At 43.1% G+C, this 24,542-nt stretch overlaps 1 protein-coding gene across 1 annotated transcript in view; it reads left to right on the forward strand.

The window, feature by feature from the left end:
• Positions 1–24,251, forward strand: part of NTN4 (netrin 4) — a 105,421-nt gene extending 81,170 nt beyond the window's left edge. Inside the window, exons 6-10 of the mRNA XM_029601579.1 lie at positions 2,430–2,643; positions 8,664–8,773; positions 11,504–11,572; positions 18,196–18,366; positions 23,356–24,251. Coding sequence (XP_029457439.1) covers positions 2,430–2,643; positions 8,664–8,773; positions 11,504–11,572; positions 18,196–18,366; positions 23,356–23,492 — 701 coding nt within the window. The 3' untranslated portion in view covers positions 23,493–24,251. The remainder of the gene's footprint in view (positions 1–2,429; positions 2,644–8,663; positions 8,774–11,503; positions 11,573–18,195; positions 18,367–23,355) is intronic.
• The last annotated feature ends 291 nt before the right edge of the window (positions 24,252–24,542 follow it).

Here is a 24,542-nt window from a genome sequence, read left to right on the forward strand (position 1 = left end):
AGGAAGAGGACAAGCCTCCGGAGATTTGAACAGTCTCTCGCTTTTCCCCAATGCTCTCCCAATGGTACTCATTCTTTCATGTCTTGCTTGAAATCTCTCGGCTTCGAAAGAATCAGGCTGGACACTTGGGAGTGGTGTTCAAATAATAATGGTTTACTATAACGAAAAAATCCTGGCAAAGTTCAAATTGCAAAAGCTCAAAATTGTCTTGAATCAAGAAAACAAAATCCCAATGCCTTGTTCTGCTCTGTCTATACTTTGAGTCAATGTCCCTTTCTGGGGCCAGAAAGGAAAGAAAAGTCCTCTCCTCCTAAGCTGGGTAGGAATTTGGTGGCAAAAGGATTCATCAAACAACAACTGGAAACCTGGTCTTCAGAAAGGGAACCAATCTCTCTTCTGATGCAAGTCACTGCTGACCCTATCCTTCCAATAGCAGTAGGGAAAGTCTGCTCCTTATGCTGTCCTCTTCTTAAACTGGGGTGAATTCCCCTCTTGATCAGCAACAGGTCTCCAAAACTCAGTAGAAAAGACAAAAACTCTTCCCAAAATCTCTTCTTTCTCCAAGGACAGTCCCATTCCAAGTCCATGAGGGTACTGGCAAAGGAAAAGCCCTAACCCACTGATTAGGCCATGATGTCTAAGGAGTCTACAAGCACTCTCTCCTTCTTCAAAAGCAAAACTACAACCACACCACCACACATGCTCAGCACCCCGGATGAGGTCTAAAAAGTGCCAAGGTTCCCCCTAAAATTAACCATGGAAAATATAAGTAGTAAGGGAACGGAATATCTTTTATATCTGATTACCATAATGTATTCCTATTTTGAACTCTCAAGACCAAGGGATTTGTGCAAAAATAAATTGTACCTAGGAATAAACTGCTGTGGGGCAAAAGCAAGCATCTCCCAAGGAAATGTTGATTATTGTGCCCGTCGGTCGCAGACGGCTGCGCCCTCTATTGCTCACCTTTTTTCTACCCGACTCAGTTCATTTTGGGAAGATGGCTGCCTCTGCTTCTCCTCACCATACCCTCCAGCGACCTCGGTCCGGCATGGGCGATTGTGTTCGCCATCTTTCTCCAGTAATCACCTAGGGCACGTACGTGTGTGCAGCCCCGTCCTTTATGTGCGTCATGGCGGGAACCTCGGGGGCGTCCCCACCGCATGATGTCACTAGCTCGGGTATTTAATCTCCGCTCACAGATCCTTTTACGAGTTAGCAAGGAATGCTCCATGCTGATCTGTCCACATTACCAGACGCTCCCGCTCTGTGTACTCTCGCTCCAGGACGACTTAGGTACCCGCTCCACAGAGGTCTTGCCTCGCTCCTCCTTACCCTCCGGGGTTACCTCCTACCAACTGGGAAGTCTAAGGTACCTGCTCCTCAGGGGCCTTGTTCGTCCGGGACCTCTGCTCCTCGGGGGGGTTCCCTTCTACTACAACTACCAGCGTCAGAGTGAGTACTGCTGCTCCTGTTCTCTTTGCATTGTCTCATCTCTCTCTCCATAGATCCTCGGCCTACCACGGACCACTACCAGATCTATGGGCTTCTCCATCTCAGCTTGGGTTCTCGGCAGACCACTACCAGACCCATCTCCCTCTTGGGACCTGGTGAGACTGTGGAACTGCCTTTTCCACCCTGCAACCTACAGATGGAACATTGCCATCTGGTTCCTCCTCTCCTGGCTGGAGTCATCACCCGTTCCTCGGGTTACCATCTATGTTGCAGTACAATAAAGCTAATTCTCTGTGTCCATCTCTGCCTTGAGCTAGCCTATCGCTGCAAGTCCCCACAGGGCTCTGCCCTGTGGGAGGTGCCATCTCTTACAGTGACCAAGGGCCCACGCTTCAATGTCCAAAATACAACATTGATATTAGAAATTTCTTATTATGCTTCAGAATGATTTCTAGTTCTGGGATCCAACCCAAGGTCAATTCCTTTGCCTCTTTTAAGCTCAGATCCAAGTCTAAGATCTGAACCATGAGCTGAAGATGATCCATCCTTGGCCCTTTGGCTGAGACTGAAACCCTGTGAAATATAGGAGGTTACTACCCTGATATCAGAACCCATTGAAGATATCAAATTGTTTGGGCCTTAGCAAACAATGAAGATAAATTCCACCCCCCCCCCCCAAAAAAAAATTTTTGATAAAATAATGCTGGGATATTAACTTGAGTGGAACCTCTATCATACAAACATGAATCCCTACTCCATCTCTAACGTTTGTAACTAATAATGCCATTCTTCTCGCATCCTACTTTTAAAAGTATGAAATACTTGATCAAACTAATAATGGATTTTTTTTCATTTTTTGTCAGAATTCTTCATGTACAGCAATATAATGTTTACTAGTACTAAGTAAATTTTCAACAACATGTAATTTTTACTTTTTCAGCTTCCACTGATTAATGCATATTTTGATATTTCAGCCTGTCCCTGTCATCCTGTTGGATCAGCCAACCTTCATTCCAGCACTAATGCCACCTGTGACCCAGCCAACAGTGACTGCGCATGCAAACCTGGTGTGGCAGGTCCTCACTGTGACAAGTGCATGGTGGGATACTGGGGCTTTGGGGAATATGGCTGCAAACCATGTGATTGCGCTGGAAGCTGCGACTCCGTCACTGGGAACTGCATCAGCAGGTGAGCGATGACTTTCACATTAACTTCATTGGCACTGATTTCAACAATGCTCTTAAGGGCTGAATTTTCAAGGCTGGTTGTATGTATAAACCTGAGCTTTCTGTGCTTAAATGGCTCTTACAAACTAGCTCAGTTTGCATAAAAAGACCCACGTAACCTGGTTATATGCATACTGTTATGTGAATAGGACAGCATCTTTCCAGGGGGGTGGGGGGTGGGGAATAGAGATGGAATTAATGCTCAAACTTTTTTATTTTAAAGCACGGGTGCATAAATTCACCTGCACAAGTTACGCCCTGCAAAGAAGAGGTGCAATTTTGTGCGTGTTAATCTGTCTGAGAACCAAGCCTATTACCCAGGCACTTTCAAAGTAAATGTATAGGCTTTGTAAATGTTGGTCAAAGTCTGCGTGTACAAGTTTCGTGCAGACTTTAACCCTATCCAGTTATAAAACTATCCTCTAAGAGTGCAGTTTTCCAAGGGATCTACCTGACTAACTAAGAATTTAACTGGATGGATCTTCGTGAAAAATTGCAGCCCCTACCGTAACTAAACATAGCCACATTGAGTAAGTGGATATATTTTTCGTGCTAAATACAGGCTTTCTTGGGGGGGGGGGGGGGGGGAGAGGGAAAGGAGGCCATTTTTTTAATATTATTTGAAAATCGATATAGCAAAATGAATTTACCATTGGGTTACAATAGAAAACTACATATGGGTATTCCAAAATACATGCATAGTTTTCCCTGCTTAACCCCATCTGCAGATAAAAAGAGCAAGAGCAAAGTATGCAGGTGTTTTTGGTGTCCATAAAAGACTAAGAAACTGTGTAAGATGTATGTTGATGCCATGAGCCTTTTATTAAACTTGACTTTAGAAGGTAGAGATGGGATTGTCTGTGTTTTTACTGTTTACAGCGGATATCCTGGCCATTGTTTCTCTCCTTATTTTATATCCTCAGCAACCATATCACTTCTGGCCTAATCCTGCCACTGTACATAGTTAATTTAACCCTTAATATATTAAGAACATAAGAACATAAGAAAATGCCATACTGGGTCAGACCAAGGGTCCATCAAGCCCAGCATCCTGTTTCCAACAGTGGCCAATCCAGGCCATAAGAACCTGGCAAGTACCCAAAAACTAAGTCTATTCCATGTTACCATTGCTAATGGCAGTGGCTATTCTCTAAGTGAACTTAATAGCAGGTAATGGACTTCTCCTCCAAGAGCTTATCCAATCCTTTTTTAAACACAGCTATACTAACTGCACTAACCACATCCTCCGGCAACAAATTCCAGAGTTTAATTGTGCGTTGAGTAAAAAAGAACTTTCTCCGATTAGTTTTAAATGTGCCCCATGCTAACTTCATGGAGTGCCCCCTAGTCTTTCTACTATCCGAAAGAGTAAATAACCGATTCACATCTACCCGTTCTAGACCTCTCATGATTTTAAACACCTCTATCATATCCCCCTCAGTCATCTCTTCTCCAAGCTGAAATGTCCTAACCTCTTTAGTCTTTCCTCATAGGGGAGTTGTTCCATTCCCCTTATCATTTTGGTAGCCCTTCTCTGTACCTTCTCCATCGCAATTATATCTTTTTTGAGATGCGGCGACCAGAATTGTACACAGTATTCAAGGTGCGGTCTCACCATGGAGCGATACAGAGGCATTATGACATTTTCCGTTTTATTCATCATTCCTTTTCTAATAATTCCCAACATTCTGTTTGCTTTTTTGACTGCCGCAGCACACTGCAACCGACGATTTCAATGTGTTATCCACTATGACACCTAGATCTCTTTCTTGGGTTGTAGCACCTAATATGGAACCCAACATTGTGTAATTATAGCATGGGTTATTTTTCCCTATATGCATCACCTTGCACTTATCCACATTAAATTTCATCTGCCATTTGGATGCCCAATTTTCCAGTCTCACAAGGTCTTCCTGCAATTTATCACAATCTGCTTGTGATTTAACTACTCTGAACAATTTTGTGTCATCTGCAAATTTGATTATCTCACTCGTCGTATTTCTTTCCAGATCATTTATAAATATATTGAACAGTAAGGGTCCCAAAACAGATCCCTGAGGCACTCCACTGTCTACTCCCTTCCACTGAGAAAATTGCCCATTTAATCCTACTCTCTGTTTCCTGTCTTTTAGCCAGTTTGCAATCCACGAAAGGACATCGCCACCTATCCCATGACTTTTTACTTTTCCTAGAAGCCTCTCATGAGGAACTTTGTCAAACGCCTTCTGAAAATCCAAGTATACTATATCTACCGGTTCACCTTTAGCCACATGTTTATTAACTCCTTCAAAAAAGTGAAGCAGATTTGTGAGGCAAGACTTGCCCTGGGTAAAGCCATGCTGACTTTGTTCCATTAAACCATGTCTTTTTATATGTTCTGTGATTTTGATGTTTAGAACACTTTCCACTATTTTTCCTGGCACTGAAGTCAGGCTAACCGGTCTGTAGTTTCCCGGATCGCCCCTGGAGCCCTTTTTAAATATTGGGGTTACATTTGCTATCCTCCAGTCTTCAGGTACAATGGATGATTTTAATGATAAGTTACAAATTTTTACTAATAGGTCTGAAATTTCATTGTTTAGTTCCTTCAGTACTCTGGGGTGTATACCATCCGGTCCAGGTGATTTACTACTCTTCAGTTTGTCAATCAGGCCTACCACATCTTCTAGGTTCACCGTGATTTGATTCAGTCCATCTGAATCATTACCCAAGAAAACCTTCTCCATTACGGGTACCTCCCCAACATCCTCTTCAGTAAACACCGAAGCAAAGAAATCATTTAATCTTTCCGCGATGGCCTTATCTTCTCTAAGTGCCCCTTTAACCCCTCGATCATCTAACGGTCCAACTGACTCCCTCACAGGCTTCTGCTTCGGATATATTTTAAAATGTTTTTACTGTGAGTTTTTGCCTCTACAGCCAACTTCTTTTCAAATTCTCTCTTAGCCTGTCTTATCAATGTCTTACATTTAACTTGCCAATGTTTATGCTTTATCCTATTTTCTTCTGTTGGATCCTTCTTCCAATTTTTGAATGAAGATCTTTTGGCTAAAATAGCTTCTTTCACCTCCCCTTTTAACCATGCCGGTAATCGTTTTGCCTTCTTTCCACCTTTCTTAATGTGTGGAATACATCTGGACTGTGCTTCTAGAATGGTATTTTTTAACAATGACCACGCCTCTTGGACATTTTTTACTTTTGTAGCTGTTCCTTTCAGTTTTTTTCTAACAATTTTTCTCATTTTATCAAAGTTTCCCTTTTGAAAGTTTAGCACGAGAGCCTTGGATTTGCACACTGTTCCTTTTCCAGTCATTAAATCAAATTTGATCATATTATGATCACTATTGCCAAGCGGCCCCACCACCGTTACCTCTCTCACCAAGTCCTGTAAGAAGTTATGCTATTAAGCATGTTATTGCAATACTATCTTGTAAAACAGTTATATGTACGTAGCCAGTTACTCAGTTAAGCTGTTATAATGTATCTTGTCATTATAAGGTTCGCCTTAGACATCTTGTTATATGTAAACCGATGTGATATGTCAAATCGAATGTCGGTATAGAAAAATAAATAAATAATCCATGCTATTCCTTTCCGGGTGAACTGAAAGTGAGCTGTTATGATTAGGCTCTGTAGGGCAGTTTTATTAATGGGAATGCTTTTGACACTACAAGCTCAAGGCCAAACTGGAATAACGGATGCTGTGGAAGAAATGATAACCATAACTATGCAATTGAATTTAAAGTATGTGTCATTTTTCTAAATTTTTTGTATAACATTTGAACATACTATTACATTTCGCGACTTGCGGGTAGGCCCTGGGAGCAGCACCACACTCCCCAGAAGTCCCAAGCAGCCAGTCCCCTTCTTTGCGGCAGGACACTGCCATTGCCACAACTCCCACAGGCTCCTTTAGGCGCGCGCGCTGGACCACGTACAACTTAAAGGGCCCGTGGCAGGAAACTGCTCAAGGCGCCCACTGATGATGTCGCTTCTTCAGCCCTATAAAGGGCCTTCCAGAACTTCCTCTCTTCGTCTCAGCAATGAGTCGACTACCTTGTAGTGTGAGTTGCTGCATCTGTGTTCCAGTCCTGCCTGTCTCGTCTCTCTAACCCAATCTGCCTCATCTCTCCAGCCCAGCCTCTCTTGTCTCTCCTACCCAGCTTGTCTCAGCTCCACTAGTTCCTGTCATTACTTCCTTTGTCTACCCCTTTAACTGACTCCTGGACTTGACCTTAGCTTGGACCCTGACCACTGTTGTCTTTTGCCTGCCTCTGACCTCATTCTCATCTGCCACCTGCCTCTGTCCTCATTCTTGTCTGCTGCCTGCCTCTGACCCTAGCTTGACTCTGGACCTGTGCTATAGCCTTCTCCTACAGACTCTTGCCTAAGACCTGCTGGTATAGGCAAAGCCCCCTGACCAGTTTCTTCCTTGTCCAGGTCTGCCAGCTGTCAGTGGGGACCTACAGGGCCTTCCCTGTAGGTTGAGTTAACCCTACCACAGCAACAAGAGTCTACGAATCTTACACATACAATCTAAGGAACACTGGCAGAGCCATTTTGTTGAGCAGCAGGCATCATCAGGGATATATTAGGTCCTATTTTCAAGGGAGATTTTCCACAGGCACAGGAAGAAAGAAATCCTTTGCATCTACAGTCAATATAAATTCATTGAAATGGCAACATTTTCCTTACTATTTTTATTACTGTCTGTGTCTGTGACATATTTGCAGTTCAAAGGAAGCAGCACTGATGTTTCATTAGGGAGTAATTACACTGAAATGCCCCATAATACAGATCCTAGATAGAATCATTAACAAACCAAATGGCTCCCTCTATGTTTGCTGGATCATATATTAAAGTGTTTCCCAGAGTCTTAAAATATAAACTGTCATTAACAGTCCTGTCACCCTTTTTTTCCAAAATATATTGACAAACGACATAGAGGCTGATATACTGAAGTGTGCCAAATTTCATGCAGAAGTCTAGATTTTACACATGTAGGGGTTTTTTTCTGCCAGGACTCTATGAGGTGCATACTGAGAGAGAGAGAAACTAGCTGTAATGCCCTCATACTAGGTAGGTATTTATACCTCTATATGAGGCCCACATAGTTACTCAAAGTGAGGTTTAGGTAGGAGTGTAGGGGTTAGGGGCCACTTTGACATTCAAAATGAGACGTACGAACAGAACAGTGCTCTCTTGTGAAGATTTGATGACCTTCGGAGTGAGGAAACGCACACAAAGATGAGATTTGTGCAATGTTCTCTCAACCTAGCTTGATGGACTCTCTACCTGGGTAACATCATGCTAGGTTGAGAGAATATTGCACAAATCTCATCTTTGTGTGAGTTTCCTCACTCCGAAGGTCATCAAATCTTCACAAGAGAGCACTGTTCTGTTCGTACGTCTAACTCTGAATGTCAAAGTGGCCCCTAACCCCTACACTCCTACCTAAACCTCACCTCAAGTAACTATGTGGGCCTCATATAGAGATATAAATACCTACCTAGTATGAGGGCATTATAGCTAGTCTATCTCTCTCAAACATCACAAAGTGTGATAAAGCACCTCCCAAGGTCTTATGCATATTTTAGCATTGCGAATATAGTTAATGGAGCTGCTTTGCATGATTTTGCATTGCAGTAGCTCATACATTTTGAATAATGGGCATAATATTTTGAAAGCATAAAATTAACACACGTAACTTTTACTTCATGTAAAGCCAAAACGATTTGCAAAGTCCGCTTCTCATGTAAAAGGAAAATTGTACGCCCTAGCCCAATTTATGCCTTTAACAAGGCAGAATGCTCCCAGTTTAAAAATCTGGGAGCATTCTGTTTATAAAATCTGGGAGCATACTGTTTATAAATGTCCTCCCAGGTAAAAATCTGGAAGGACATTTATAAACAGTAGGTTGTTTTACTGCTTGAATATATTTTGTTTTTCTGCTGAGCATTCACAGTTTGCCCTTTATTAAAGCACTGCAGATATAGGCTGGCACCGTGAAATGCCCGATTTCGTGTTTAATGAGAGTAAACCGACGTGGGACTGGGAGGAGGAACAGGGATTCTCTGCTCTCAGACATTCAGGTGAGAATGCACATGGCACTGCATAGTCCTTGTCTTGTCTGCCTCTTGCTAAGATATCGGCAAGGGAAAAGACTTTTCTGGTGATTTGTGAAGCTGCAGTGAGAGTGATGCCTTCGCAGCAGTTGCAGTGTTAGGGGGAAGGAGGTTACTAGGTTAGTTAATACATTCGGTAGGTTTTGTATGGTACATATCACAGGGCCCCACCAGACTTGGACCACACAAAGCTGATGATTGGATGGTGCTTGGCAATTCCATACTAAAACAAAAAAAACCCCCACAAAACCCCAGCATAATTGTATTTATTTACTTGATTTATCTAGGTAGAATATGTGGGAGAAAAATAAAGATGTCAGGTATTCTAAGTGAAGCTTAAGTGATCAGCTAAGCACAGCCGAGCCTGTAGTTTTATAGCAGCCATTGGCCTGGTAAAAGGAGAAACCCTCGCTTATCATCTAAATATCTTATCATCTAAAGACTCACTGCTGTGCTTTTATTTTCAGAAAAAACGATTGAAACGCATGACTTATATACCTCATAAAGGACTGCATCACCCAGGTCAACCGAACAGGCCGATCCAGTCCTGGTTTTTGCCCCATTCCATGCATGGACTTGTAGTTCTGACTTCCTTAAGAAAAGCAGGATCTGCATCTCCATGTCTTATGTAGACTGTAGGAAAGCAATTAAATTTGCTTTGACAAGGAAAAATTACCTGCAGAAGTGGATGGAGACAAATGATGTTTCCAACATGGCCAGAGTCAGAATGGAAGCTGCAAGAGTCTAAACTCAACATGGATTATAGTTAAAACATGCACTGAGAGCTGCTGGGTGTGCTCCATCAAGCCGTGGCTGAGGAGATGGAAATCCTGCCTTCTGAAAGCTTTAGTAAACAAAACCCGGAGGGTCACAAAATGCCATTATTCCAGCACTGCAAGGGGTCTCTAAGGAAAAAGCAAGCACTAAGAAATCTAGGCCTGGTTTTCAAATGTGTTTCCTAATGGACTTCCTGAGGGAAAGGTACTGGGTTGCTAAGCGTGCATGCTAAGGCTCTTTTAAAAGTCAGTCTACGCGATGTTGGACTGGACGCACGAGTGGAAAGGTAGTGAATGTGGTTATGTTGAAGAATAATTTTTAATACTTAAAATGTATCACAGCTCTGAACAAAATCCTATACCTGGGTAAAGGACTTTGTTCAAAATGTTGATAAAATTTTGAACCTAGAATTCTGACCCCTGATTATGAACCAAAAAAAACAAATTAACAGATCCTGACTAACCGCATCATTGCTCATGATTTAATTGGGTCCACCTTCAGGCTCAACTTGAAGTCACTTTTTTTTTTCCCATAAATTCCCATTTTCTGTCCTTGACCTTTTCACATACCCTATCCCTTTCAGCCCCTCTCCCCTGGGGCTAAATGGCATGCCCACACAACCCTTGGCATCGCCTGTGCACGGCGGTGGTGGCTGCCTTCCCACCTGCTCCCCTCACCCACCCCCGCAAGAGTTCAAGCAAGTCCAAGTTCCACAGAAGACTTAAACCCAACATCCCCTGGCTTGAGAGTGAGTTTGACTCATCGTGGTATGCATGAAACTAGCCAATTTGGAGACGCTCCCACACAGGAGACTGAAACTTGAGTTTTACACACTCAGTGTTGCAGGCTAGCCACAGGGTTAACCCAGTTTGAAATCACTTTTTATGCCTCTACTGCACAGAAGATTTTGAGTGATAAGCTCCGAGTATGTTCTCCTCCATGCTGACAAGACAATTGATTTTGTTGGGTAAACTCAACTGATAACTTCCTGATGCCAACTCGGAAAGCACTACTGACTGAAAGCGGTATCTCAGTGGGTAATTGATTTTAAAAAAAAAAAATGATCGCAGACAGCAAGCTTGGCATGTTTGACCTAAAATTCAGTCCTAGAGCTTTGCCGCCTCCGTGGAACAGCAGATGAATGATGAAGAAAAATGAGAACTCGGAGATGGAGCATTATAGCTGGTAGGAATGGAGAAGAATCAGAATTAGTAATGGCAGAAGAGGTTTAACATTTTCATACCTTCTAGCACTGCTGCTTAAAAAGAGCTGCCTTGTCAGGTCTTTGGTCATCTCTTAGGTTTGCCCATGCTGAGATGATTTCCTGCACTGGATTCCGTACAAAGAAAAACTCAAGTTGGTAACCAGTAAAGACAGCAAATTACCTATGCATGTGTTCCGCACAGCAGCCATTCAATATACGTACGTAAGTGTGGCAGGCAACCTGAAGGTCAAGTGTTTGCAAAGTGACTTGCAATGTGATTTGTACCATGTGTGTGTATACAGCATCGAACAAGACAATTTAGAGGGGGTATGGTGTCCCCCTGCCTCAAAACACAGACAAGGACCTCGCCGAAGGCGATTCATTGAGTAATGGAGATAGAAATCAAACCATGCTCCGCAAGTTTGCAGGTCAGCGCTTGAATCCCGATGCTGTGCCGGCAAGGTCATCCAGGGGTTGCTGGTTAACAATGCATCATAATGCAATGACAGTCAAACACTGCCACAGTAAATCTATCATAAGTGTGCTGAGCGTGCTCGTCTTTGCTCCTGTACTTTTTGCGAGGGGTTTAATTTCAGTAAGCGCCGGAAGATGCAGAACCCTCTGGGACTGAAGTTAAAACCCCAGCTGCTGCAGATGCTGCTATTTGCTGGTTGAGAGAGTTGGTGCTATCCTGTTTTTTGCTTTTCTTCTTCCAGGTAAATGCGAATGTAAGGAACAGGCTTTAGGAAATCCCAAAGTATTTTGCAGCATGAAGTATTCATATGGTGAGTTGGACAAATAAATCAATGAAGTAAGAAAGGGGGCAGGACTTCATATTTTAACGCCTGCAATCATCTGGTCATATAATCCAGAAAAAAGCAAAGGCATGTGGGGCTTGGTTCATGTCAATATTTTCATGAACCGAGATTAGTAGGAAAGGTTTGTCTGTTTGCAGATGGCATAACATTTGCAACAGAATGGACATCTCTAAGGGAGAGGACGTAAGAACGTGAAAAATGCCATGCTGGGTCAGACTGGTGAGCCCAGCAGTCCATCTCTGAGGGTGACTAATCATGGCTTCTTGGGAGTACCAGCAGATCCGCCTTGGGACCAGCTTGGAATATCAAATGTTTATAAACAATTTATCTTATTTGATTTGATTGCCCGCCAACTTGTCTGGCTAACTTTGAAGGCATATTCAACAGTGCAGCCACACTATTGAACATAGCCAGCTATCTTAATCAGTTAGCCAGCTAAATTTAGGACAGTTCTTTGACTCGACCAGACTTAGATGGCTAAGTCATCCAGCTAACACTGAATATTGGAGTTGGCCAGTTAACTTAGCCGGTTAACTCAACTCCTTCCAATTACAACCCTGGACCGCCTCTAACTTATCTGGCTTAATTTTAGCTACGTAACTTATTAGCCATCTAGAATTTGGCTGGATAAATGCTGAATATAGCTGGGTAAGCCATTTAAAAGGATAACTTACTTTATCCATCTAAATGGCTTTTGAATATGCACCATAATACTTACAAACAACTTACAACAAGTTAGGAAAACAGTAAAAGAAATTCCATAATAATAAAAACACAAGTTAACCAGTTTATCTACATGGTTAATAACCATGTATGACCTTTTACTGCAGACAAAATGAAAGATCCAGGAAAGCCTGAGTAGGGTTGCCAACTGGCTTCAGATTTTCAGGACAGGTTGATCATGTCCTAGTTTTACTCCATTAAATGCTGGGAGCTATTCTCATTTTCCTATTGCATTCCCTAAGAAAAGCAAGACTATAAGTATCTGTAGCCAGAGGAGTAAAACCAGGACTGGATCAGCCCGTCCTGAAAATCTGGAGACAGTTAGCAACCCCCTAAGCCTGAGGAGTGGTCAATTAATAGGATTCAGTGCAGTGTCGTGCATTTAGGGTGCCTAAATTCAAGCGAGCAGTACCTGATAGGGGGCGAGATGCTGTTATCCACCAACCAGTACAGAGGCTATGGGGTGATCATATCTGATGATCTCCAGGTAGCAAGACAATGCAACAAGGCAGTGGCTGGATCCCATAGAGTACAAGGGTGCATAGGGAGAGGCATGACCAGTAGCAGAAGGGAGGCAGTAATACCTCTGTACAGATCGTTGATGAGATATCATTAATTTAATATTTTTTATTATCTTAGATCTGTGATTAACCTGTTCTTCAAATACTTGAGGCGATTTACTATAAAAATAATACAATTGAATTATAAATTCATTTAAAATTATACAATCAATTATTAAAATATCAGTATATTCTATACATATTCCATTTTTTAACAAAATCAATAAAAAGTTTATAAATATAGCAGCACGAGTTCTATAGTCCACATACATACTAAAATTTGTTGAATAGTCAACCTCCGATATAAAAAACAATGCTTTAAACTCAATAAGGTCCATATTCAGTCATCATGCGGCTGTGCTATTTAGCCGGTTATACATAAATTTGCATATTATGGAGACAGTATAGGCAAATGTATCTCATACATATTCATCGTGGATATCCTGAAAACCCGAGTAGCTGTGGGTCCCCAAGATAGGTTTGTGAAGTCCTGTTCTAAAAGGTGGGTAGTTTTATATTTAATAATGATTTTTAGCCAGGTAGTCTACCCAGAACCTTTTTGAACTCACTTTCTTTTCCCCATTGGGAAAAAAGTGGAAGGTAGAGGCTGCCACTGGCCCCAACCCAGTTAAAACCTCCTACCACTGGTCTTACTGGGGTCCATATTCAAAAGTCATTTAGTCGGATAATGTAATAGTTATCCATCTAAATGGCTTACCCAGATATATTCAGCCTTTATCTGGCTAAATATAGCCGGGTAAGATGGGGGCTTTCGGGGAGGGGGGGCAGGAGGTGTTTTGTGGAGGAGCAGAGTTAGCCGGTTAACTTAAGCTTAACTTCTGTGGTTAACTCTGGTCAGGCCGTAGGGCTGTCCTAAAGTTAGCCGGTTATACATAACCGGCTAACTTTAAGCTAGCTGGGTATATTCAGCGGCGCGACTGCTAGTTAGCCCGTTATGTATAACCGGCTAACTTTAAGCTAGCTGGGTATATTCAGCGGCGCAACTGCTAGTTAGCCCGTTATGTATAACTGGCTAACTTAAGGACAGCCCTAAGGTTATATCATGGAGGAGAGAAGAGAAAGGGAGGGGGATATGAATGAGAAATTCATATACATCACAGAAGGATGAGATAAACACAGAAGGTTCCTAGTGACTAAGAAGTGAAGCCTGAGATCAACTGGGGTCTGGTGCATACAACAGAAAGGTTGGGCAGACTGGATGGGCTCGGAGGTCCTTATCTGCTATCAGATTATACATTTCTATGTTTTCATATTTCATGCTGTACAAGCAATAGTCCTTATAGCATATTCTATGAAAATTAAAATGGCTTATAAATTATTTTCAGTTTGTCTGTCTGTGACACATGACATCACAGGCTGGGACTAGTGCTACAGGTACACAGTGCAAAAACTGAAGTGGTGGAGATGAAGACCACCACCAGAGAGGCCCATGAATACTTTACTTTTCTCACCACTGCTGATCGGGACAGCAGAAGGAGCAGGTGAGTGGAGCTTGCACTGGGCCACATCCTCCTCTTCCTGCTGGGCCCCATTGGCTCTTTCAGCTGCATAGCAGTATGGTGTCCTGTGCGGTTCAAAGTGCCAGCTGGACCCCATGTGACCCGATGCACCACCGCTCTCTTACTCCTTCTGCCATCTCGAGTCAGCAGCATGGAGGGGGGTCATTGTGGGGGCGGGAAGGAGAGGCAGGGCTGATCAGCTGGGGGAGATGAGAAGGGGTTGAGGGATGAATGGACGATTCGCTGGGCAGGGGGGATGAAAGGGAGATTGTGTAGGAGCTGGTGTAGAAAGTCTCAGAGCATGACAGTGGAATTGGCTAGGGAGAAAATAAGTGGTGAGGCCAGAGAGAGGGTCGTAGGGAGAATAAAGGCAAAAAGTTAAAAAACAAAAACAAAAAACCCAGAACAATGTAGTCACTAGAAACTGAAAGGTCTCTAATCGCGCGTGGCCACGGCGCGCAGCCGTGCTCGTTCTATAAAGCATGTTCTTTTAAATTGCCACGCGGTTTTGCACTCGTAGATGCGCTGGGAGACCAGGCACGCCCTGCCAAGCGCACGCAGTGTAACTCGGGAAGGAAAGCTCTGCCTGAGCAGTCTTCACTGAAAACCTGCGACTCCCCCTTCTCTTTAGCTTCCTGGCTGTGGCGGTGACTGAATTTTAATCCAGCAGATGATCAGATCAACAGTGGGGTGGGGTGGGGAACAACTTGGTAAATTTTACCTGAGGTGCTCTGCTTCCCAGCTCTCCATGTGAAGGGAAGGACGATCAATGACAGAGGCGGAGGGCGATGAGCAGGGAGGCAGGACCCGGAGCTGAATGAAGAAAGCCCCACAGTGTGCGAGGAGCTGGGCTAGAAGACTCTGAGGCACTGGCTCCCAACCTGGACCTGGGGGCTGACTGGGGCAATCCGGTTTTCAAGAGATCCACAGTGAATATGCTGTGCACCCTCACCCCAGGCTCCACTCCTCTCTCCCTCCACGCTGATCCCCCAGCCCCCTTTTTTTCTCTCTCCCCTTTTCCCTTCAGCCATGAGCTATATTTAACATTTAAGGGAGGCAGTGCATGTGAATCTCTCCCTATGTTACCGTGGATATCCTTGGAAACCCAATTGGCTAGGAGTCCAAGGCCTGGGTTGAGAGCCTCTGCTCAAAGGGATTTCTCCCACTTCGTGTGCACCTTTTATTTTTGTGCTGCCCTCTCGTTTTGAAAAATCCTCTTTCCTGGTTTGTGTAGTGCACCTCTGTGCCATGCACTGGGGTGATTCACTCTTGGGTTTCTGAGGAAGGGTTATCAAGAGATTCGTAACAGCAGGAGAGACTAAAAAGAATGAGCTTTCAAAAACCTTACTGCTTTCGCCCTTGAAATTAAATGCAAATCGGGACATAAAACAAATTCGGTCACAATGATTTTATTTGTGTTGACTGAATTATGTAAACATTGTATGGCATCTACAGACAAAAAGTGGTTCACGTCCGAAAAGCACAAAAAATAAAATGCTGTGTGGCAAAATGAAAAGCAAGAAGGTTGGGCACAAGCCAAAAAGATGCCAAAGAAGAAAGGATAGATTCGGAGAAATAGCTACCATGGCTGAGTATTTTACATGGCCACCCTCCCTCCTCGGTCGTTTTACCTGTGCCAAAGCATAGAAGCGATTTAGGTTTCAGTAGTGGGGGCGGCTCAGTGGTGCCGTGCAGAAGAACTGGGTTCAATTCCCAGGCATGGCTTCTGCTCCCCGGGCTGGCCATGGCAGAACCTGGAGGGGGGGGGGGACAGGAGGGTTTCAGCTATCTTGCGACGGTGGCAGCTGCTGCCTGAACCTAAGCTGCGCACATTCTGGATTCAGGTGGGAGCTGCGGTCTGTGACCCCGGCCATGGACCATCACTGCAATGGCTGAGCTAGACTGGGAGGCTATAAAACCAGGGGGAAAACATCGAGGACTTACACATGAAGGCTCATGGGGAGCCCGATCCTATCCCCTGGTCCTACTGAGCAGGAGGAAACTTCCAGGCCAAAAAATAAAAGAGAGAAGCCCAGGTCCTGAGGTAATAAGGGAAGTGTTAAAACCATGCATTGAAATTCAGTGTGTTAATGCACTTGCTAAAAAGTGTTTTAACTCCCAGTGCAGTAAGTTAATGGTCTGCTAATGCAGTGGAAGTTAAAAAAAACAAAACACTCACTTGAGCAATGTGCACACAAACAGGAGTTAAAATATGCACTCAGCTTTTTGCATAGCCTGAATGCATGTTTTTAACTCGGGAGAGTCTCTACAATGCATGCAAGTTTAAAAAAACAAGCACAAATCATGTTCTGAGTGTATAAAAAATGTTTATGTGCACAAAAGTTGGTTTCTGCTTGTTTTATGCATGTAAAATGTGATTTATGCGCACAAAAATGGCTTTCAGCACAGAACACATTTTTCTGCACATAAATCATATTTTATGGTCCGAAAATGAAAGCATGTTTATCTGTGCCTAAATCCCAACTACAGGTCTAGTACTATTACTCCTGCTTCTGTCCCTAGACCAGATGTAGGCAACACCACAAACAGGGCTGGTTTTCAGCAGATCCACAATGAATATGTATGAGGTATATATGCATGCACTGCCTCCATTGTATGCAAATATATCTCATGCATATTCATTGTTGAAATCCTGAAACCAGACCTGCAAAAATTCCAAAGCCAAGTAAAGGGCTGAAAATCTGTAGATATTGGGCTCCTGCATTTTTTTCTTATTCTTGTAAAAAAAAAAAAAAAAAAGAATTGGGGACTGGGTCAGGATGTATTTGATTCTATGCCATTTGAATGTTAACCAGTGTTTTAGTTTTTTGCACATCTGTAATTTTTGCAGAATCAAAGCTCTGAAACCGCGCAATTATGTCAAGCAAATTCATATCTGCAGCTCCCTGCACTGATTCACTGCAAGCCTTTGATCTTTCACATTCCCCCCACAAACCTGGCTACTAGCGACATGCAAACAGTTTGATTAATTTTAGCCTGGTTCAGGTTGGATGGAAATTTCTGATTTTACTCCGAATTTGCTTGGAGGGATGGGGGTGGGAATGGAATCTGTCAATATATATTTTTTTTTTACAGTGGTTCTGGGAGAGGATGTAAAGCCGATCCACCGAAAACGTGAAGCAGATCTGCCTCAGATTCCTTGCAGATACAAAATAGATTGTACTGCAAGTTCAGATTTTTCTTTGAAGAAACGGTTGTCAAAACTGATTCATTGAACCAACAGAATATTTTATCAGGTTCATGAGAGGCAATCATCTTTAACAACTGTCTTTTTAATCATGAAAATGTTGAGGCCATTTTTCCAGGAGGAAATGGTGATACTTGCATTCACATTTTCATGAGATTGTTAATGAGCTTAGCCTTGATCTGTCTACTCCTTTTACCAGGGGGTGCAATTGGTTTATCAACCCTATTTTCATCTTGTCCCCCTTCTCCATAACACTTTGAAAGAACAGAAGCATAACAGATTCATGTATTTCTTAGGATCGGGAACCAATGGCACTTCCTAGCATAGGCATGGACATCTGAGGCAGCCTCTGCCTTCCCTAAGCTGACAGCCTGACTTCAAATCCTAAGGAACAGGAAGAACACCAGCCTTGTTTGTTCTAAGCTCTCTTTAAAAGAATTCTGGAGTTTTCAGTGTGAAAAGCTTGGAAAATGATTATGTTGAAGAATCAGAACTGACCCACTTACTGCTTGTGATGTGCAGCTGGCTGGATTGTGTCCTTCACAAGTGTGAAATTTGCTGTGTTTCTTTGTTGAACAGTGCTCAAGGTAAAGATTTTATCGGCACACGACAGAGGCTCCCATGCAGAGGTCAATGTGAAAGTCAAAAAGGTATTAAAAATGACAAAGTTGAAGATTCGGAGGGGAAAGCGGACATTGTACCCGGAGTCATGGACAAACAGAGGATGCACCTGCCCCATTCTCAATCCCGGTAATGTGGCTTCTCATGTAACCAGCAAGGCCTAAACAATTTGGGTTCTGTTTTCCAAAATACGTTCTTTCTCTTGTGGGGGGGAGTGGAGAGGCATGCACATAATACTAACTGTGTAAAAAAAAAAAAAGACTTTCTAGACGTAGCCAAACACGCTGGTAGTTCTTAGTGCTGAGCCCACCTGGTCTGGAGCTTTAACTGTCTGATTTATTAGGTAACCACACTGAATATGCATGAGATATATTTGTATTTATTTCTTTCAAACATTTCTAGTTCACCTTCATTCAATAAAATTGGCTCCCAGTACATGCAAATCTATACTGTGCATGTTTGCTGTGGATCTCCGGGACTAAATTGTGACATGCTGACAGTAACCAATGATTTCCATCCACATCCTCGGGAATAGCCTCAGCAGCCTGGTTTTCAGGCTCTCCATAACGAATACGCATGACGTGTTTTCATGAATTAGAGACGCATTAGGGTTCGTTTTAAAAGCGATGGTCGCGCAAAAAAAAAAAAAAGGCCATATAAGCACGTGCGCAGGCCTCTCGCAAGCACCACGCACTTTAAGAAGTCACAAAGTGTGTGCGTACATACCTGTGCGCAAGTCAAGAAGAAGGGGGGTGGGGCATGGGCATGCAGATCCGCATTTTTAAAACAGCCGACCATGGCGCGCGCCGGCTTGTTGGCGGCATAACTTTACTTCTGGCCCTGATGAGGAGCAAGTCTGGAGATCTCGAGTTTTAGGGAATTTAGCACAAGTTCAGGTGGGGGAGGGGGGGGCTTCAGGATGAAGAATCAGAGGGATCTTGAAGAACTCGATATGACCTGGGCGAAACTGATGGACTACTTTGAAAAACCGTTTTTTTCCCCTTGCGCGAGCTTGCTTTAAAATCCGCCCGCATGTGCGCGATAAAGCCGCTAAAGCCCTAGCCGAAATACGCGTGGGAGGATACATGCCTACTTGCGAGCACAATTTAAAATTGCAGCGTCCCTCCGCTCGCACTCCAATACTCACATAAGATCATAAGAAAATGCCATACTGGGTCAGACCAAGGGTCCATCAAGCCCAGCATCCTGCTTCCAACAGTGGCCAATCCAGGTCATAGGAACCTGGCAAGTACCCAAAAACTAAGTCTATTCCATGTTACCATTGCTAATGGCAGTGACTATTCTCTAAGTGAACTTAATAGCAGGTAATGGACTTCTCCTCCAAGAACTTATCCAATCCTTTTTTAAACCCAGCTATACTAACTGCACTAACCACATCCTCTGGCAACAAATTCCAGTTTATGGGCGCACGTGCGTTCCTTTTAAAATTACCCTGATAGCGCATGCAGATATATGCAGGGGCAAGCAACCGTCAGTCCTTGTGGACTCCAATCTGCTTGAGTTCTCAGGATCTTCCTAATAGTTATGCACAAGATAGATTTGCATGCAGTTGAAGAAGTGGGCATGCAAATCTACCTCACGTATGTTGATTAAGAAGATCCTGAAAACCTGAGAGGATTGGTTGTCCACATGGATTGGAGATTGGTCTGCCCCTGAATATGGGCCATGTATATTCATTGTGGATACCCTGCATATCAGCCCAGCCAGAGTAGTTCTGAGGACTGGGTTTGAGAATCATTGCCCTATGCTGGGAGTATGTTTCCAGAAGGTTTTATACATTATTTTTCTATGCATCACCTGACTTAGAAAAATTTTGATTTACTTGTGTTTTTGGATATTTAGATTTTACTGATCTCTTTTGACTTTCTATCCAAGATCTTAGAAGAATTCTCCCTCTTTACCTGTGATATAATCATGAATTTTAATGTACATACATATGCCTGTGAAATTCTCTGCAGACTTCAGTGCTGACTTTGTACCCCCGATAATAATGCAGTGGGCCAGCTTTGGAAGATGTAGCAACAGAGCTTTGTAAGCCCTGATACTGTGCACACAAAAGCAATTAAAGAAATGTAATTAATTTAAAACAGTGCCATTTCTTGCATATCTTTCTTCCCCCGTGGGATTTGCTTGCATGAATTGCTAAATTTAAAATCCTTAGCATAGGGAAGAATGTGTGTGGATGGTTCATGCCATCTGCATTGCATTTGGAAATGATTATTGTTATAATTGTTATGCATTATATTTAGATTTCATATGTTATCCAGTTACTGTATTTCTGTTTACCCATTCTATTTCCAGTTCAGTTGGAACTAGGGCTAGGATCTGGTGCCATGAACCTTCATTAGCAATATTTCTCACCCTATTCTGGCCTCCCCCCTGGATCTAGTCTAGTCATTACTGTGATAGCCCTGGGCTGGAGGCATCAAGCTCCTTCTGGAGCCCACCACTAGGTGTCACCCTTAAGCAATGACCATGATTCCCTCTTCTTCGGGGGGTATGCAAATCTATCTCATGCATATTCATTGTGGCAATCCTGAAAACCAGACTGGTTAGGTCTGCCTCCAGGAGAGGGCTGGGAAACACTACCATAGGTCTCAAGACTGATGGTGGAATGGTTCAGCAAAGCCTTGCGAACCTCCTCAAACTGAGAGCACATACTCATAGACAGTTTCTCCATAGCACGGTATTGAAAATTCCAAACGTACGCATGCAAGTGCAAGCTCCGGTGCAGCCTGGCTCCTGGGAACACCTTTTGTCAGTGCAGGTAAAGGTAGTGTGTCGTGGCACCGGGCACACAAGTTTATACGCACACACATGGCAGGCAGGTTTCTAAGTAAAGTGCTGTTTTACCCACAGAAATGGTTTCAGAATGACCGTGTAAAAGCAAGCCTCTGAGAAGGAAAGGTCTGCCCTAGGATTATATTTTTATTGCATCAAATGGCATCTTCTTATTGAATAGCTGATTTAAGGATAGGGGAGGTAAAAATTCATTTTATGTAGCCCTTTTCATATACACTGCATAACAGCTTACCTTAACAATACAAAAGACAGCCATTGCTGGGACGTAAACAAGATGAGTAAATGGATTCGTATCAAACTAAGCAGAGCAAAATGTCCTTGCTCCAGTACGGTAGATCAAAATAGGCCATTTCTTTGCATACAGAGGCAGTTCTTTTAAGGTAAAGGCCCATCACAGAACCAAGCATTGTAGCTAGGCAAACTTCAGTTTTAAGCATGAAAATCATGTGCTGTGTTTTGAGAATGTTGCTCCAATATATCTTCTGTGGACAAGTTGAAGCCTCATCTAAAAACCATGTGTCAACACCAAGAGTTCAACGCTTTGCAGACGTGTCTAGAGGTCATGGTGCACCTTCTAGGGCGCTTCTGACATTTTTCTAATTTTTTTGTGGGCGAGACTAAACTACATGAATCACCTTTGGTTAAAACTTGAGCCCTCTGGCTCTTGTCCAGGTGCTAATTCCAATTCATCTAATAGGCCCTGTTGTCTGACTTGAGGTCCTAGAGTTAATTGGCTTCTTGAAGGTTCCTCATCTACATCTGTGGACATATATGACAGGAATATGTATGGAACACACCATATTGAAATGCCACTGACATTGTTTTTTTAATATGCAAATGGTTTTTTTTCTTGTGAGACTCTTGAGGCCTGCAATCTATAAAACTTTGACCTTCTAATTACAAGCTAAAAGAAAACAGGTCATTTCACATTTTTAAGCTCCATCCGTAAAGATAAAATGATCTGTGGAACTGCTTACAGTATATTTCCAGCATATTTCACCAGCAGAACTCATAAGAGTTTACTTCAGAAAAGGACGATATTAATTGGGAAAGATCACAAGTGGAATTTGACTGCTTACATTTTTGGAGGTAGGGGGGAAGAGATAGGGAAGTTAGATAAATATGTCTAGCATCCATCCATCCCTGTCTCTCTCTCTCTCCCCACCCTCTCTGCCCAGAACCAGTGTCTCCTGGGTGAGGGGGTGCTGGCACAGTGAGAGAGAAATGGTGGGTGTAGGGTCAGGGCCAGATTTAAGATTATGGCTCCCATAGGCAGGGGACCAGAGGTGGGAGATTTTGCCCCCAGAAATCAGACAGGAGCAGAGGAAGTCCCAGTTTATGGGCCTTCAAAATTTGGTGCCCAAGGCACTTGCCTGTTTTGCCTGTACCTAAATCTGGCCCTGTGTAGAGTTGCGAACTTTCCAAAAAAACAAAACCCCAGTCGTATACCCCCGCCCCCCGCACACTTTACAGTAAATGGCACTTCCCTCAACCTTTCCTGCCTCACGGACCTTTTCTTTTTTTTAAATGGGGCAGTGAGCTCAGATTGTGGTGCCGGCAGCAGCAGCAGTGGCTTGTTGACAGCGTGTGCTCATCTCCTAGGCCCTGCCTCCCATGTGGAAGCACAGAGGGGGTGGGGCCATCATGGGACATGGGAGCAAAGTGTGCACTGATTCAGTCTCCAGCCCATTATTGCTGCTGCTGCTGCCTCTGCAGTCAGGCCTCAGATCAGCCTCTTATATAGGGGGGGGGGGGGGTGTACCATTGCCTCATATTTTCTTGAAAATCACAAGACTCTCTCCAGTCCACCACCCACCTGCAATCTATATTTCACTCTCCACAACGTACCCTCCATGTTGGAGGGTTGTCGTAAAGTTATCTAGATAACTTTGACTTTATCTAGGTATAGTCAGCAGAACGTGTAACTGGGTAGTTTCTGCTGAAAGTCTGAGTACAGTTATCTGGCTAATTTTCCCGGATAACTTTCTCCTTCTTACTCAGTATGGACCTCTCCGTTACTATGTGTCATCTGGCCTAAATGAAGTTTTTCCCTCTTCTTCTGATTCAATATAGCCTAGGGCGGTTGCTGGACCTTACTGACCCAAAATTATATCTGCTAAGCCTTTAGACCAAACAAAAGGTTTCCTATCTTTTAGTCCTATTGAGTAGACATATTTGATACTTAGAATGGGTTGGGAAATACACCAACAAAATTGAGTTTTTCTTGGCTTGTTTTTAGTCCATTTTTGTATCTACATGGACATATGTTCACAGATTGTTTTGTTGGATTTTCAGGTCTGGAATACCTCGTCGCAGGACATGAGGATGTAAGGACTGGCCGACTGGTTGTCAACATGAAGAGTTTCATTCACCTTTGGAAAGCAGCTCTTGGAAGAAAAGTGACAGAAATCTTAAGAAGTGTCTGTGACTGATGGGAAAGGAAGTGTAGAGCGAGTCTAGGTGGTTTTCTTTGTGCACTAATTGCACATGGAAGAGAAGTGACTTCTAAAGCTAGAATTTTCGGAGTGCCAAACCGCATGGAGAGATGTTTGCAGCTCAGAGACTCTGTCCACCGGGCCCCTGCTTCTGAGGAATTCAGGACATATATTTTATCAAGAAGTTCTGATGAGTAAGAAATACAGTTAATGTATTGAAGGTATTCATAAGGATTCCACAAGGAGTAAAGTCAAAGGACTATAAGAGGGAATTCTGTAGACTTGTGAGGTTGTAGCCATGAGAAGGAAGAGAAGCCTTGGGCACTCTTCGTCAAATAAGGAGTCACAGTGAAGGCACTTGCCAGCCTAATTCAGGTACTTATGCTCAAGGTCATCTGGACCCTGTATTCAAAGGTATTTGTTATTGGCCTCTTTCAGATTGACTCTATTCCATTGTGTATATAGTTTGTTGTATAAAGCACTTTACTATTGCTCAGATGATATTGTGAAATTAAAATGTTGAACTTGTTGAAAGAGAGGAAGAGGATGGTGTCTAGAGAGAGAAAGCTGGACGTAGTCCCATGAAGCCAGAACTGCGGTTTAGAAGTAAAGAGAAATTATTCCTTTTTGGCTCTGGCTGTCAAGAAGAAGTGCATTGATCGGATACCCTAAAGAGTTCTCCTACTGTTTGCCGATGAAAATTTTTTAGTAAACTGCTGACCTTTTGTAAGAAATAAAGGCAGTTTAAAACAGAAATCGCACCACCTGCTGAAACATCAGCTTTACTTTTTAATTTCTAGCTTGCTCCTTGGATGCGACTGCCTTTTAGATCGGGCCTTCACATTTCTACCATAATTGTTTTGCTTAGAATGAGAGATTCAACATGCTTGCCAGCCAGGTGACCAGAGTGACACTTGCTATCCCCTAACAATCCTTCTGTTTCAGTGGGAGATTTCTTCCTCTCTAGGTTCTAATAAAAAGCTAAATTTAGGGATATGGGCTGATGATGATGAGAGCTTATCCTTCTTTCCCTCTGCAAGCCACATG

Source organism: Rhinatrema bivittatum, chromosome 4, assembly GCF_901001135.1.
Source record: "Rhinatrema bivittatum chromosome 4, aRhiBiv1.1, whole genome shotgun sequence".
Classification (NCBI taxonomy): domain Eukaryota; kingdom Metazoa; phylum Chordata; class Amphibia; order Gymnophiona; family Rhinatrematidae; genus Rhinatrema; species Rhinatrema bivittatum.